General features: G+C 38.5%; 2 protein-coding genes across 2 annotated transcripts in view; one reads left to right on the top strand and one right to left on the bottom strand.

The window, feature by feature from the left end:
- MANBA (mannosidase beta) overlaps positions 1-14,192 on the top strand; it is a 125,436-nt gene that overhangs the window by 64,117 nt on the left and 47,127 nt on the right. The window lies entirely within an intron of this gene.
- On the bottom strand, positions 2,846-3,509 carry LOC139030231 (non-histone chromosomal protein HMG-14). Its single transcript, XM_070452196.1, has one exon. It carries the CDS (start codon positions 3,480-3,482, stop codon positions 3,177-3,179), a length of 306 nt encoding a protein of 101 aa, XP_070308297.1. The 5' UTR covers positions 3,483-3,509; the 3' UTR covers positions 2,846-3,176.

Raw genomic sequence — 14,192 nt, 5'->3', positions numbered from 1 at the left:
AAAAGTTGGAATTATTGTATAAATTACCAAAATGTGACACAGATACAAAATGAGCAGATGCTGTTGGAAAATGGCACTGATAGACTTGCTGGAGGCACAGTTGCCCCAAACCTTCAATTTGTAGTAAAAATGGTGGGCCTGTGCTCCCTTTTTTTAAAAAATTTATACACTTATACTTAAATATCCCATTAGATTTGCTTTGCCATCAAATGACCACCACAACAATTAAGAGATCAGCAATGGAAAATATAGAGAATCCCAATATTATAACACTGGTAGGGATATTTCAAGACATTAAAAATCTGAGACATGATTTTGGTTTTCTAAGATATAATTTCTATAAGCATAAGGTCCTTGACTACTTACATACAGTCTAAGAAGAAATCTTCCTGTGAGCTTTAAAAGGAAAAAAGTAAGACAGAATGATCACATGTAACCTCACACAATTAACAAAACATCTATGATAATAATTAGGAAAATCTGAATGAAAGATGTGATAATAGAACTTTTTGATCAGTAGGATTTTTGAAAATAGAAGAAATGATGCATTTGGAAATCACCTTATGATAAAGTGATTTGGCGGATATATATACAGTATATCTTCTACCACCTTGTGTAATTTTAAATTGGATTATTATTTAATTCACTTTAAATGTGTTGTACTGATGCTTATACACTAGTATTAAGGGCATTATAATTCTTTGAATGATGTTTAATTTTCAAAATAGCAAAAGAAATTTTTTTAACATATAAGAATACAATTATCCAGCATTTAATCTTCCCTTTTTTGTTGTCTAAGATGACGACAAAGTAAAATCATAGAAAATAAAACTAAATGTTTGGAAACATTTAACAAATATTTGCAAATTTATTCCAATATCTACTGTGTATTTTCAGGTTTTAAGGCCCTCACTGAATTTCATGACACTTTCAAATAGTAGTGTTCAGTCACATATAGAGATTCATATCAAACCAAGTTCGCTTTGATACAGAGACCTATAACCTGATAAATGTAGGATGATGGAATTTTGTCTAAAGATTTTGAGAGGGCATGGATTTTCTGATTTAATTTGTAGGTAAATAGATGAATTGTTTATTTATCAGGTACATTATTAAAATAGGCTATTCTGTGATAACCCAACAACCCCAAATTTCCATGGCTCAGAACAATGAAACTCATTTCTTCTGTATGCTGCATGTCATTGGCAGGGAGGTTTTTCTTTTTATCATATACCATGAACTCCACTGTAGTTTTTAGTATATTTTCAGTATTTGCAACTATCATCGCTATCTAAAATATACTGTATCTGTTAACACTGATTCCCAATTTCTGCTCTGCCTTCTCCCAGGCAAATATTAATCTGCTTTCTTTCTCTATGGAGGTGCCTATTCTGGACATTTCGTATAAGTAAAGTCACACAATAGGTAGTCTTTTGTGACCGGCTTCTTTCACTTAGCAAAATATTTTAGTTTCATCCATGTTTTAGCATGTATCAGTACTTCATTCCTTTTTATTGTCGAATAGTCTTTTATTATATGGGTATCCCACATTTGTTTATCTAGTCAGTTGATGGGCATTTGTATTATTTCCACTTTTTTGGATATTTGAAAAAATTTTATTGAAGTATAGTTGGTTTACAATGTTGTGTTGATTTCTTCCATGTAGCAAGATAACTCAGTTATATCTATAATATATATTATTTTTCATATTCTCTTCCATATGGGATTGTCATAGGGTCTTGAATATAGTTCCCCGTGTTATACAGTAGGACATTATTGTTTATCCATCCTATATATAATGGTTTGTCTCTGCTAATCTCAAACTCCTATTCCTTTCCTCTCCTACCTCCCCTCCTGCCTGGCAACCATAAGTCTATTCTCTATGTCTGTGAGTCTGTTTCTGTTTCATAGATACATCAATTTGTATTTTAGATTCCACATATTAGGGATGTAATGATATTTGTCTCTCTCTTTCTGACTTACTCCATTTAGTATGATAACCTCTAGGTTCCTAGTAAAAATGGTGTGCCTGTCATGCTTTTTTAAAAAAAAAATTGTTTACTTATTATTGGCTGTGCTGGGTCTTTGCTGTGCGGGCTTTCTCTAGGTGTGAAAAGTGGGGGCTACTCTTCCTTGGGGTGCACAGGTTTCTCAGTGTGATGGCTTCTTTTGTTGCTGAGCACATGATCTAGGGCAACTAGACTCTCAGGCCCTAGACCACAGGCTTAGTAGTCATGGTGCACTGGCTTAGTCGCTCCGAGGTAGGTAACATCTTCCCAGACCAGGGATCAAACCCATGTCCTTCACACTGGCAGACAGACGCTGCACCACTGAGCCGTCAGGGAAGCCCTGTCATGCTTTTTTTTTTTTTTTTTTAATAACTGAGATTTTATTGGTTGTTTTGAGGATCACTACACAGACATTTCAATTTGTACACAATTCTCACATACGTACCAGAAATCTAAAATATCATGTAGTTGTGATTCTTAACAGTTATTCCAGTGACTTTCCAGCTTAAAATTTGGAGCAAACTTTCTTATCAGGGTATCAAGTACCAGTATCTTCAAATATTGATATGTTGTTACATCATAAGTCCCACTGATTCACAATTTAATATCATATACACTACATACCCAAACTGTCAATCTTTCACAGCACATTAACCAAGTTACTAGGAAAACTGGACTACCATGACCAAAGATGTTATAGTATAGTGCACAAAATTCTGACCAGGAGAGCCAAGATCAAAAAGTGGTTTGCTGTAGGAAATAATTCTACCGAAACAATATGGGAAGAGAAGTAATTTAAAGTGTTCAGGACATTAAATGCACAACTGACTCCAAACTGCCATTTAGTATGCTTTTGTATTATAGGATATAAAAGCTACCCCCCATCTATGGAATGTTAAGCTGACACCCAAGACAATCAAAGCCTCCCATATCCAATATCCCACTATTTTCTGGTTGTACCAAAAAATAAACAACCAGCAAATGATTTCACCTCTTAAAAAAAAGCATTTACACTTAAAAAATGGGATGAGGTGGGATTCCCTCCTTTTTAAAAATGTTTCTAGAGCTACTAAAAAACTTGCATTTACAAAATAGTTGATAAAAATATTCCTCTGGATTGTACAAGAAGGGAAACAGGGACCACTGACAGGACTGAGCGTGTGGTTATTAATCAGACTTGGCTTCTTTCTCTTCTGCTTCATCAGAGGCTGGGCTCTCCTCGTTTTTAGTCTCTCCATTTTCTGCAGGCAAGTCTTCTTTAGTCTCTTGGTTGGCCACTTCCGCCTGTTTTCCCTTTGCTCCTCTTTTTCCTTTTGTTTGCACTTTTTTGTCTGAAGATTTATCCTTTCCCGCCGCCTTTTTTGGCTTCGTTTCCACTTTTGCAGGAGCCGGTTTAGCTGACAACCTCGCCGATCTCCTCTTGGGCTCCTCCTTCGCCGCACCCTCGGCGGAGCTGACCTTCCTCTTGGGCATCGTGGCAGCGGGGCGGGCGAGAGCCGAGTGCCTGAGGGCCGCGCCGCGCCGAGAGCCTTCGCGAAGCTGAGTAGCCTGACCGCTGCCTCTCCTCCCGCCGCCCGAGCTCCCTGTCATGCTTTTTAATGAAGTAGAATTTTAAGAATCTGTTTTAAAAATGCAACAGTTTGAATACTGATGTATATTTTTCTGTACTTTTCTTTTTTAGCGCAGCCCAGTAATGCTGCAACATATGAAAGGATTCATGAATTGACTTCTTTGAGAATTAACCTGTCTTTGAAACTTACCACATGTACACCAGTATTGCACTTTGAATCACAGGTTGTCAGGAACTCTTTGGAGCCTATCCGTGGATCCCCAAAGGCCGAGAATGTCTGCATTAGATGATTTATTGATACACTGCTTCTTTCCCTCCCCCCGCCTTTTAGTTCTTTAAGATATTAATATAGTGACTGTGCATGTGCTAAGTTGCCTTAGTTGTGTCCAACTCTTTGAGACCCTGTGGACTGTAGCCCACCAGGCTCCTTTGTCCATGGGATTCTCTAGGCAAGAGTACTGAAGTGGGGTGCCATGCCTTTCTCCAGGGGATCTTCCCAACCCAGGGATCAAAGCTGCATCTCTTATGTCTCCTGAATTAGCAGGCAGTTTCTTTACCAATAGTGCCACCTAGGAAGCCCCAATATAGTGACTAATGTGAGTTAATTTTCTAATGATAAGCTGCATCTCTTATGTCTCCTGAATTAGCAGGCAGTTTCTTTACCAAAAGTGCCACCTAGGAAAGCCCCAATATAGTGACTAATGTGAGTTAATTTTCTAATGATAAGCTAGTCATAATCCAAGCTCTAGTTAGTTATAACGCCTTGTTCTTTTGCCCTGCTGGATTTGATTTGCTAAGATTTTGGTAGGATTTTAAAATTTATATTTGCAAGTAAAATTGGTCCCTGATAGCTCAGTGAGTAAAGAATCTGCCTGCAATGCAGGAGACACAAGAGATGCAGGTTCAGTCCCTGGGTTGGGAAGATGCACTGCAGAAGGAAATGGCAACCCACTCCAGTATTCTTGCCTGGAAAACCGCATGGTCAGAGGAACCTGGAAGTTTACAGTCCAAGGGGTCACAAAGAGTCAGACACAACTGAGCAATTAAACCACCACCTGTTGCCCAGGAGTAGAATTGGGTGGTTTGTGACAGAGGTGATAAGATTAAGAATTGTAAACTCATTCCTAGAGGAGCCAAATTTGTTTTTAAAAATTGAATCAAGTAGATGAGGCTCACAAAGAAAGACAAGGGGACTATAGTAATAGGAGAATGGATGTTGGGTCTCATAACATTTATATTCAGTATTAAAAATGTTATCTAAAAAAATGTTATCTAAACATAATTATTCAGTTCAGTTCAGTGTCTCAGTTGTGTCCGACTCTTTGCAACCCCATGAGCTGCATGCAGCATGCCAGGCCCCCTTGTCCAACACCAACTCCTGGAGTCCACCCAAACTCATGAGTCAGTGATGCTATCTAACCATCTCATTCTCTGTCGTCCCCTTCTCCTCCTGCCCTCAATCTTTCCCAGCATCAGGGTCTTTTCCAATGAGTCAGCTCTTCGCATCAGGTGGCCAAAGTATTGGAGTTTCAACTTCAACATCAGTCCTTCCAGTGAACATCCAGGACTGATCTCCTTTAGGATGGCCTGGTTGGAGCTCCTTGCAAGAAATATTTGGTCCATGGGACCCAGCTCGTAGTGTTTGGTGTGAATGTGTTAGTACTAACCTCACAGAATGAGTTAGGGGCCTTTTCCATTTTAATGTCTAGGAACAATATAAATAAAATAGAGATGATTGGCTTTGTTGAGACAAATTCACCCATGTAACAGTCTGGACATGCCAGAATGGACATGTAATAGTGACCTGGAGGGGCATAGGTTTTATTTTGGTTTGTTTTTTATTGAAGTACAGCTGATTTACAATGTTGGATTAATTACTGCTGTGCAGCCAAGTGATTCAGGTGTATATACACATATATGTGTGTATGTGTGTATGTATATATACCCTTTTAAAAATACTCTTTTCCACTGTGGTTTATTATAAGATACTAAATATAGTTCCCTGTGCTATACAGTAGGACTTTGTTGTTTATCCATTCTGTGAACTATTATAAAAGCTTATTAAGCATCTGTTAACCACAACCTCTCACTCTACCCCTCCCCCAGCTCTCCATTGGTAGCCACCTGTCTGTTCAGTATGTCCGTGATTCTGTTTCATAGATAGGTTCATTTGAGTTATATTTCATATTCCACATATAAACGAGATCATATGTTTATCTTTCTCCCTTCACTTAGTACGATAATCTGTGGTTGCATCCCTGTTGCTGCGAATAGCATTATTTCACTCTTTTTTTTTATTTCACTCTTTTATGACTGAGTAGTAACCCATTGTATGTATGTATTACATCTTCTTTATCCATTCATCTGTTGCTAGACATTTAGGTCGTTTACATGTGATGGCTATAGAATTGCATGTATCTTTTTGAATTATAGTTTTGTCTGAATATGTGCCTGGGAGTGGCTTTGCTGAATCATATGGTAATTCTGTTTTTAGTTTTCTGAGTAACTTTCATACTGTTTTCCATAGGGACTGTGCCAATTTGCATCCTGGGGTGCATAGTTTTTTTTAGCCCTCGTGTATTTAATTTGGGTTTATAACTTCTTCTAAAGCTATAGATGCTTAGGTTTTCTAGAAACATAGCATTGCATCTAGAATTTAGAAGTATCCATGTACGTCGACATTCTTAATTTTAGAATATGTAAGCTGGGAGCATCAGTTCAGGCTGAGAGATATTTATGTGAGGAAAGTTTAGTGAGGGTTCATGAAAAACATAGGTTCAAAGTTTTTGCTTATCTGTTATGCTAAGTAGTCATGTGTCATGAAGAGTTTTTTTATTCACAAAATGTGATGGTATAAGGTTTAATATTTATAGAACACTTATCTGTTTACTCACAGTATTGGTATTATGTTTTTCATATCTGACAGGTTTACGAAATGGATATTAATGTCTGAGAATTTTCATTTTGTAGCTTAGTTCTTAAGAGTGCATGACTCCAAATCCTGGCTGGGCCACATACTGTCCATAACAAACTTGGATAAATTACTTAATCTCCATTTTCCCATCTAAGAGTCAGCAACTCTTAAGAGATGTTATGTAGCTTAAGTGAGGAAGTGGATGGAAGGTGATTACACAGACCCTGGCACACAGTGGACTTTACTAAATGCTTACCATCAGTATCATCTCTGCTGCTTTCCCTCAGCAAGAGAGGTCTTCAGATACTTTCCAACTTTAATCTCTAATTTTAACACTCCACTGTTGAACTTCCATTAGTTTGTGTATACCACTTCTTATCCATCTTTGAAATGGCAGCATCATGCCTTTCTCTCAGGGGATCTTTGTTTTTATTTATTTAACTTTTTTACAAGCTGTCATTTTTTTGGAGACATAGTTATGTTGCCATCTTGAACAGGGACCATTTCTTTCCTTCTTTCTTTCTTCCCACTCTCCCTCCCTCCCTTCTACAAACAGCTTGTGAGATCTTAGTTTCCCAACCAGGGGCCGGGCCCATGGCAGGGAAAATACCAAGTCTTAACCACTGGACTACCAGGGAATTTCTCAAGGGAATCTGTGTTTTTTGTTTGTGTGGTTTTTTTTTTTAATGATTTTGTGAGCAGTAAGTGATGTTTGCTAATTTATTTCAAGATGGACAGGATTAAGTGGTATATAATCATAACTGTTGTCATTTATATCAAAGTATAAAGCATTTAGGAGTAACGTACATTTGGGCTCCCCAGGTGGTGCAGTGGTAAAGAATCCGCCTACTAATGCAGGAGCCTCAGGAGACGTGGGTTCAATCCCTGGGTCTGGAAGATCCCCTGGAGTAAGAAAGGGCAACCCGCTCCAGCATTCTGGCCCAGAATATTCCATGGACAGAGGAGGCTGGCAGGCTATAATCGATGGGGTCACAAGAGAGTTGTACACAACTGAGCACGCAGACACAGCACACAAAGCAAATTGATTCATCTACACACTTACAAAATGATCAGTCTTCTTTTGTAATTCATGCTTTTTAAAGAACAGTCATTCTCTTGGTCTATCTTATGGTATCTCTTGGTTCAAATAATCATTTAAGGTCATGATCTAGAAAGAAATCATCTGTGAGCTCTGAGACTAAAAATCAAACATCAAGCAGCAATTATACAAAAATGGAAATAAATAATAGTGCATTATCACAGGTGGATGTTTTTAGGCAGAGACTCATTAGTAATTTTACTGACTGGCTTAACTTACCAAATTATTCAAGAATCTGGAATAATGGAGGGAAACCAATCAAGCTTGATTGTTAAGATCAGTTGATCAGCCTTTTCCAATTTTACTTTAAAGCCATTATAATAGAATATTGTTTAAAATTTTATTCCCTATAATCTTACCAAGCTTTTTAATATTTTCAAATTCAACCAAATTTGCTGAGTATATATCTCTAGGAACAAAGCCTCATTCTTGATGCTATGGGGAAACTGTTATCCTCGTGGAGCTTATAGCTCTTGGGAAATGAAAAGAAATACCAGCTCCACATGGCCGAGTGAAAGAAGTGCTATGAAAAATGTAGTTCCAAAATGTTGGCAGTTGTATGGGAGAACCAATCATTTTAACTGGAAGGCTCTAGAAAGGCTTTCAATTATAAGGTGACATTCAAACCAAGCCTTAAAGATAGGGTAGAATTTGAGGCAAAGTGTTGTTCTTTAGGTATTTTAGGCCATGAAACTAATGTCAAGAAAGGTGAAAAGATGTGAAAACAGGGATGTATAGGAAGCAGCAAGCAGTGCCCAGTGCTTGAAGCAAAGGACTTGGGGATTGGTATGGAGAGTCAAAGACAGAAAAGGCAGTTTGGGAACAAATCTTAAAAGGACTTTGAATCACGTTAGGGAGTTGGACTTCATTCAGTAGACAGTGGGAAGCTAGTAGACATTTGGGGGGAGAGGGGGAATTTTATATGATCCACGTTCTAGATGGTACTATTGTTGTTCAGTCAGCCCATCGTGTCTGACTCTTTGCGACCCCATGGACTGAAGCTCACCAGGCCTCTCTGTCCCTCACCATTTCCCGAAGTTCGCCCAAGTTCATGTCCATTGCATCAGTGATGCCATACAGCCATCTCATCCTCTGATGCCCTCTTCTCCTTCTGCCCTCAATCTTTCCCAGTATCAGGGACTTTTCCAATGGGACTTTTCGCATCAGATGACCAAAATACTGGAGTTTCAGCTTCAGCATCAGTCCTTCCAACAAGTATTCAGGGTTGATTTCCCTTAAGATTGACTGGTTTCATCTCCTTGCTGTCCAAGGGACTCTCCAGAGTCTTCTCTAGCACCACAGTTCGAAGGCATCAGGTCTTCAGTGCTCCGCCTTCTTTATGGTCCAGCTCTCACAATCATACATGACCACTGGGAAAACAATAGCCTTGACTCTGTGGACCTTTGTCGGCAGAGTCATGTCTCTGCTTTTTAACACGCTGTCTAGGTTTACCATAGCTTTCCTGCCAAGAAGCAAACATTGTCTGATTTCATGGCTGCAGTCGCCATCTCCTGTCAATCTAGAACCCAAGAAGAGGATATCTGTCACTACTTGCACCTTTTTCCCCTTCTATTTTCCATGAGGTAATGTGGCCAGATGCCATGATCTTAGTTTTTTTTTAAATCTGGATTTAAACTGGCTCTTTCACTCTCCTCCTCCACCCTCATCAAGAGGCTCTTTAGTTCCTCTTCACTTTCTGCCATTACAGTGGTATCATCTGCATATCTGAGGTTGTTGAGGTTTCTTCTGCCTATCTTGATTCCAGCTTGTAACTCATGCAGCCTGGCATTTCTCATGATGTGCTCAGCATATAGATTAAACAAACAGGGTGACAGCAGACAGCCCTGTTGTACTCCTTTCTCAAACTTGAACCAATCAGTTGTTCCATACAGGGTTCTAACTGTTGCTTCTTAACCTGCATACAGGTTTCTCAGGAGACAGGTCAGATGGTCTGGTATTCCCATCTCTTTAAGAGCTTTCCACAGTTTATTATGATACACACAGTCAAGGTTTTAGCGTGGTCAATGAAACAGAGGTAGATGTTTTTCTGGAATTCCCTAGCTTTCTCTATGATCCAGCGAATGTTGGCAATTTGATCTCTGGTTCCTCTTCCTTTTCTAAACGCAGCTTGGACACCTGAAGTTCTTGGTTCATGTAATGCTAAAGCCTAGCATGCAAGATTTTAAGCATGACCTTACTACCATGGAAGAGGAGTGCAATTGTCCAATGGTTAGCACATTCTTTAGTACTACCCTTCTTGGGAATTGGGATGAGGATTGACTTCTGGTCCTGTGGCTACTGCTGGGTCTTCCAGATTTGCTGACATATTGGATGCAACACCTTGATGGCATCATCCTTTAGGGTTTTGAAGAGCTCTACTGAAATTCCATCACATCCACTAACTTTATTAACAGCAGTGCTTCCTAAGGCCCACTTGACTTCACACTCCAGAATGACTGGCTCTGGCTGACCACACCATTGTAATAATCTAGTTGATTAAGATTTTTTTTTTTGTACAGTTCTCCCTTGTCCTGTGTATTCTTTCCATCTCTTCTTGATCTTATCAGTGTGTACTAGGTCTTTGCCATTTCTAATCTTTTCTGTGCCCATCTTTGGGCAAAATGTTCCCTTGATATCTCCAATTTTACTGAAGAAATCTCTAGTCTTTCCTCTTCTGTTGTTTTCTTCTAATTTTGTACACTGTTCATTGAAGGCGGCCTTCTTGTCTCTCTGTACTGTTGTTTGGAAATCTGTGTTTAGTTGGGTATACCTTTCTGTTTCTGGTACTATTACTGACAAAGAATTAGGTGAGAGGTTCTAGGTGAGAAAATGAGTTATAATAATTCAAAATTCCAAGTTATTGGGAATATTATATGCCAGGCATTGATAGATTATGCTTATTTTATTAACATAGTAATGATAAAGGTGCTTTGTAGGATTTATTTAAGGACCCTGGAATGTAAGTAATGTAATCTTGATTTTAGAGATGAAGACACTGGAGGGTTAGAAAGATGAATTGTTCAAGGTCATATAGGTCATAGGTAGTGGGGCTGTAAATGACTTGATGGGAGAAAAGCAAGTGAGTGTGAGATGTGAGAGAGGAAGAAATTGGACATGATTCCTACTTAAGCACTTTTAATGAAGGTAGGAGGCATAGGCAAGTAGGTTTGGGATAAGTAAATAAGGCGTTCTGCTTTGAAAGATTAGATTTGAGATGTTGGCAGGACAAGCCAGGTGGAATCTGGAGCCAGGTTATTGGAAACTGAAATGTGAGGGTGAAGTGGTCTGGGAGCAATCAGAACATTGGTGAGAGGGCAGCCTTGGGAAAAGGTATAGAGCAGGAGAGGCTGAAGAGAGTGACATCCATCTAAGAATGGCGAGAGGAACTGGAGAAGGAATGATCCGAAAGATTTGGGGAAACCAGAATGTGAAAGAGTAGTGAACAAGCAGTCAGGAGTGGGGAGAATGCCTGAAAGTAGTAAGTAGATCATTTATTGCATGCTGGAGGGGGAAGAGTGTGGAGACTCTTGCTTCATTTGGGAAATAGAAGTTCATGAGTAGTTTATGAAATATCCAAAAACAATTTCAGTGGAGTGGAATGCTCAGGAATTGAGTATCAGGGGTTGAGGAGGGAATGGGTGGTAAAGAAATCTGATGGGCTGCAAGGGATTGGGGGATTTTTTTTTTTTTTAATTAGGATATGGAAAGTCCTTAAGCTGATGGAAAGGACAGTGGCGAGATTTTTTAAAAGAGTGGATGATAATTTACTGGTGTTAATTCCAAAATGAAGTCAAAAGACCAGAGAACTATGGAGAAGCTGGCAAAGGGAAAGAATAAGGGTTTTCCCCCCATGACAAAAGAGAAATGAGAAAAGAAAACAATGGGTGAATATACCAAGAAGTGAGAATTCTAATAGAGAAAGGTTGAGAAAATTATTTTCTGAAAACCTATTTCTCAGGGAGGCCTTATTAGCCTTCTATGATATGTTTTATATTTCAAAAGAGCCCTGTACTTCTCCTTTAAAACATTCATCACACTTACAGTTACTTGCTCAGCATCTGGTTTCACCATTAGATTTCAGTCTACTCTTTTTTCTTTTATTTATTTTAATTGGAGGCTAATTACAATATTGTGGTGGTTTTTGCCATACATTCACATGAATCAGCCATGGGTGTACATGTGTTCCCCATCCTGAACCCCCCTCCCACCTCCCTCCCCATCCCATCCATCAGGGTCATCCCAGTGCACCAGCCCTGAGCACCCTGTCTCAAGCATCGAACCTGGACTAGCGATCTGTTTCACATATGATAATATACATGTTTCAGTGCTATTATCTCAAATCATCCCACCCTCGCCTTCTCGCAGAGTCCAAAAGTCTGTTCTTTACATCTGTGTCTCTTTTGCTGTCTTGCATATAGGGTCATCATTACCATCTTTCTACATTCCATATATATGTGTTAATATACTGTATTGCTGTTTTTCTTTCTAACTTACTTCACTCTGTATGACAGGCTCCAGTTTCATCCACCTCATTAGAACTGATTTGAATGCATTCTTTTTAATAGCTGAGTAATATTCCATTGTGTATATGTACCATAGCTTTCTTATCCATTCATCTGCCAATGGAAATCTAGGTTGCTTCCATGTCCTGGCTATTGTAAACAGTGCTGCGATGAACACTGGGGGTACACGTGTCTCTTTCAATTCTGGTTTCCTCAGTGTGTATGCCCAGCAGTGGGATTGCTGGGTTGAATGTCAGTTCTATATCCAGTTTTTTAAGAAATCTCCCCACTGTTCTCCATAGTGACTGTACTAGTTTGCATTCCCTACAACAGTGTAAGAAGGTTCCTTTTTCTCTGCACCCTCTCCAGCATTTATTGTTCGTAGACTTTTTGATAGAAGCCATTCTGACTGGTGTGGGATGGTACCTCATTGTGGTTTTGATTTGCATTTCTCTGATAATGAATAATGTTGAGCATCTTTTCATGTGTTTGTTAGCCATCTGTATGTCTTTTTTTTTTCATTTATACTGTATGTCTTCTTTGGAGAAACGTCTGTTTAGTTCTTTGGCCCATTTTTTGATTGGGTTGTTTATTTTTCTGGAATTGAGTTGCAGGAGTTGCTTGTATATTTTTGAGATTAATTCTTTGTCAGTTGCTTCATTTGCTATTATTTTCTCCCATTCTGAAGGCTGTCTTTTCACCTTGCTTGTAGTTTCTTTCATGTGCAAAAGCTTTTAAGTTTAGTTAGGTCCCATTTGTTTATTTTTGCTTTTATTTCCATTACTGTGGGAGGTGGGTCATAGAGGATCCTGCTATGATTTACATCAGAGAGTGTTTTGCCTATGTTTTCCTCTAGAGTTTTATAGTTTCTGGTTTTACATTTAGATCTTTAATCCATTTTGAGTTTATTTTTGTGTATGGTGTTAGAAAGTGTTCTAGTTTCATTCTTTTACAAGTGGTTGACCAGTTTTCCCAGCACCACTTGATAAAGAGATTGTCTTTTCTCTATTGTATATTCTTGCCTCCTTTGTCGAAGATAAGGTGTCCATAGGTTCGTGGATTTATCTCTGGGCTTTCTATTTTGTTCCATTGATCTATATTTCTGTCTTTGTGCCAGTGTCATACTGTCTTGAAGACTGTGGCTTTGTAGTAGAGCCTGAAATCAGGCAGGTTGATTCCTCCAGCTCCATTCTTCTTTCTCAAGATTGCTTTGGCTATTCAAGGTTTTTTTAATTTCCATACAAATTGTGAAATTATTTGTCCTAGTTCTCTGAAAAATACCATTGGTAGCTTGATAGGGATTGCATTGAATCTATAGATTGCTTTGGGTAGTATACTCATTTTCACTGTATCGATTCTTCTGATCCATAAACATGGTATATTCTCCATCTGTTTGTGTCCTCTTTGATTTCTTTCATCAGTGTTTTATAGTTTTCTATATATAGGGCTTTTGTTTCTTTAGGGAGCTTTATTCCTAAATATTTTATTCTTTTCATTGCAATGGTGAATGGTATTGTTTCCTTAATTTCTCTTTCTGTTTTCTCATTGTTAGTGTATAGGAATGCAAGGGATTTCTGTGTGTTAATTTTATATCCTGCAACTTTACTATATTCATTGATTAGCTCTAGTAATTTTCTGGTAGTATCTTTAGGGTTTTCTATGTAGAGGATGATGTCATCTGCAAACACACAGTGAGAGTTTTACTTCTATTTTTATAATCTGGATTCCTTTTATTTCTTTCTCTTCTCTGATTGCTGTGGCTAAAACTTCTATTTCTATGTTGAATAGTAGTGGTGAGAATGGGCATCTTTGTCTTGTTTCTGACTTTAGGGGAAATGCTTTCAATTTTTCACCATTGAGGATAATGTTTGCTGTGGGTTTTATTATGTTGAGGTATGTTCCTTCTATGCTGCTTTCTGGAGGGTTTTTATCATAAATGGATGCTGAATTTTGTCAAAGGCTTTCTCTGCATCTATTGAGATAATCATAAGGTTTTTGTCTTTCAGTTTGTTAATGTGGTGTATCACATTGATTGATTTGTGGATATTGAAGAATCCTTGCATCCCTGGGATAAAGCCCACTTGGTTATGGTGTATGA

This window comes from Odocoileus virginianus, chromosome 21 (assembly GCF_023699985.2).
Source record: "Odocoileus virginianus isolate 20LAN1187 ecotype Illinois chromosome 21, Ovbor_1.2, whole genome shotgun sequence".
Classification (NCBI taxonomy): Eukaryota; Metazoa; Chordata; class Mammalia; order Artiodactyla; family Cervidae; genus Odocoileus; species Odocoileus virginianus.
The sequence above is the reverse complement of the archived record's forward strand: the minus strand, read 5'-3'. Positions and strand labels throughout refer to the sequence as shown.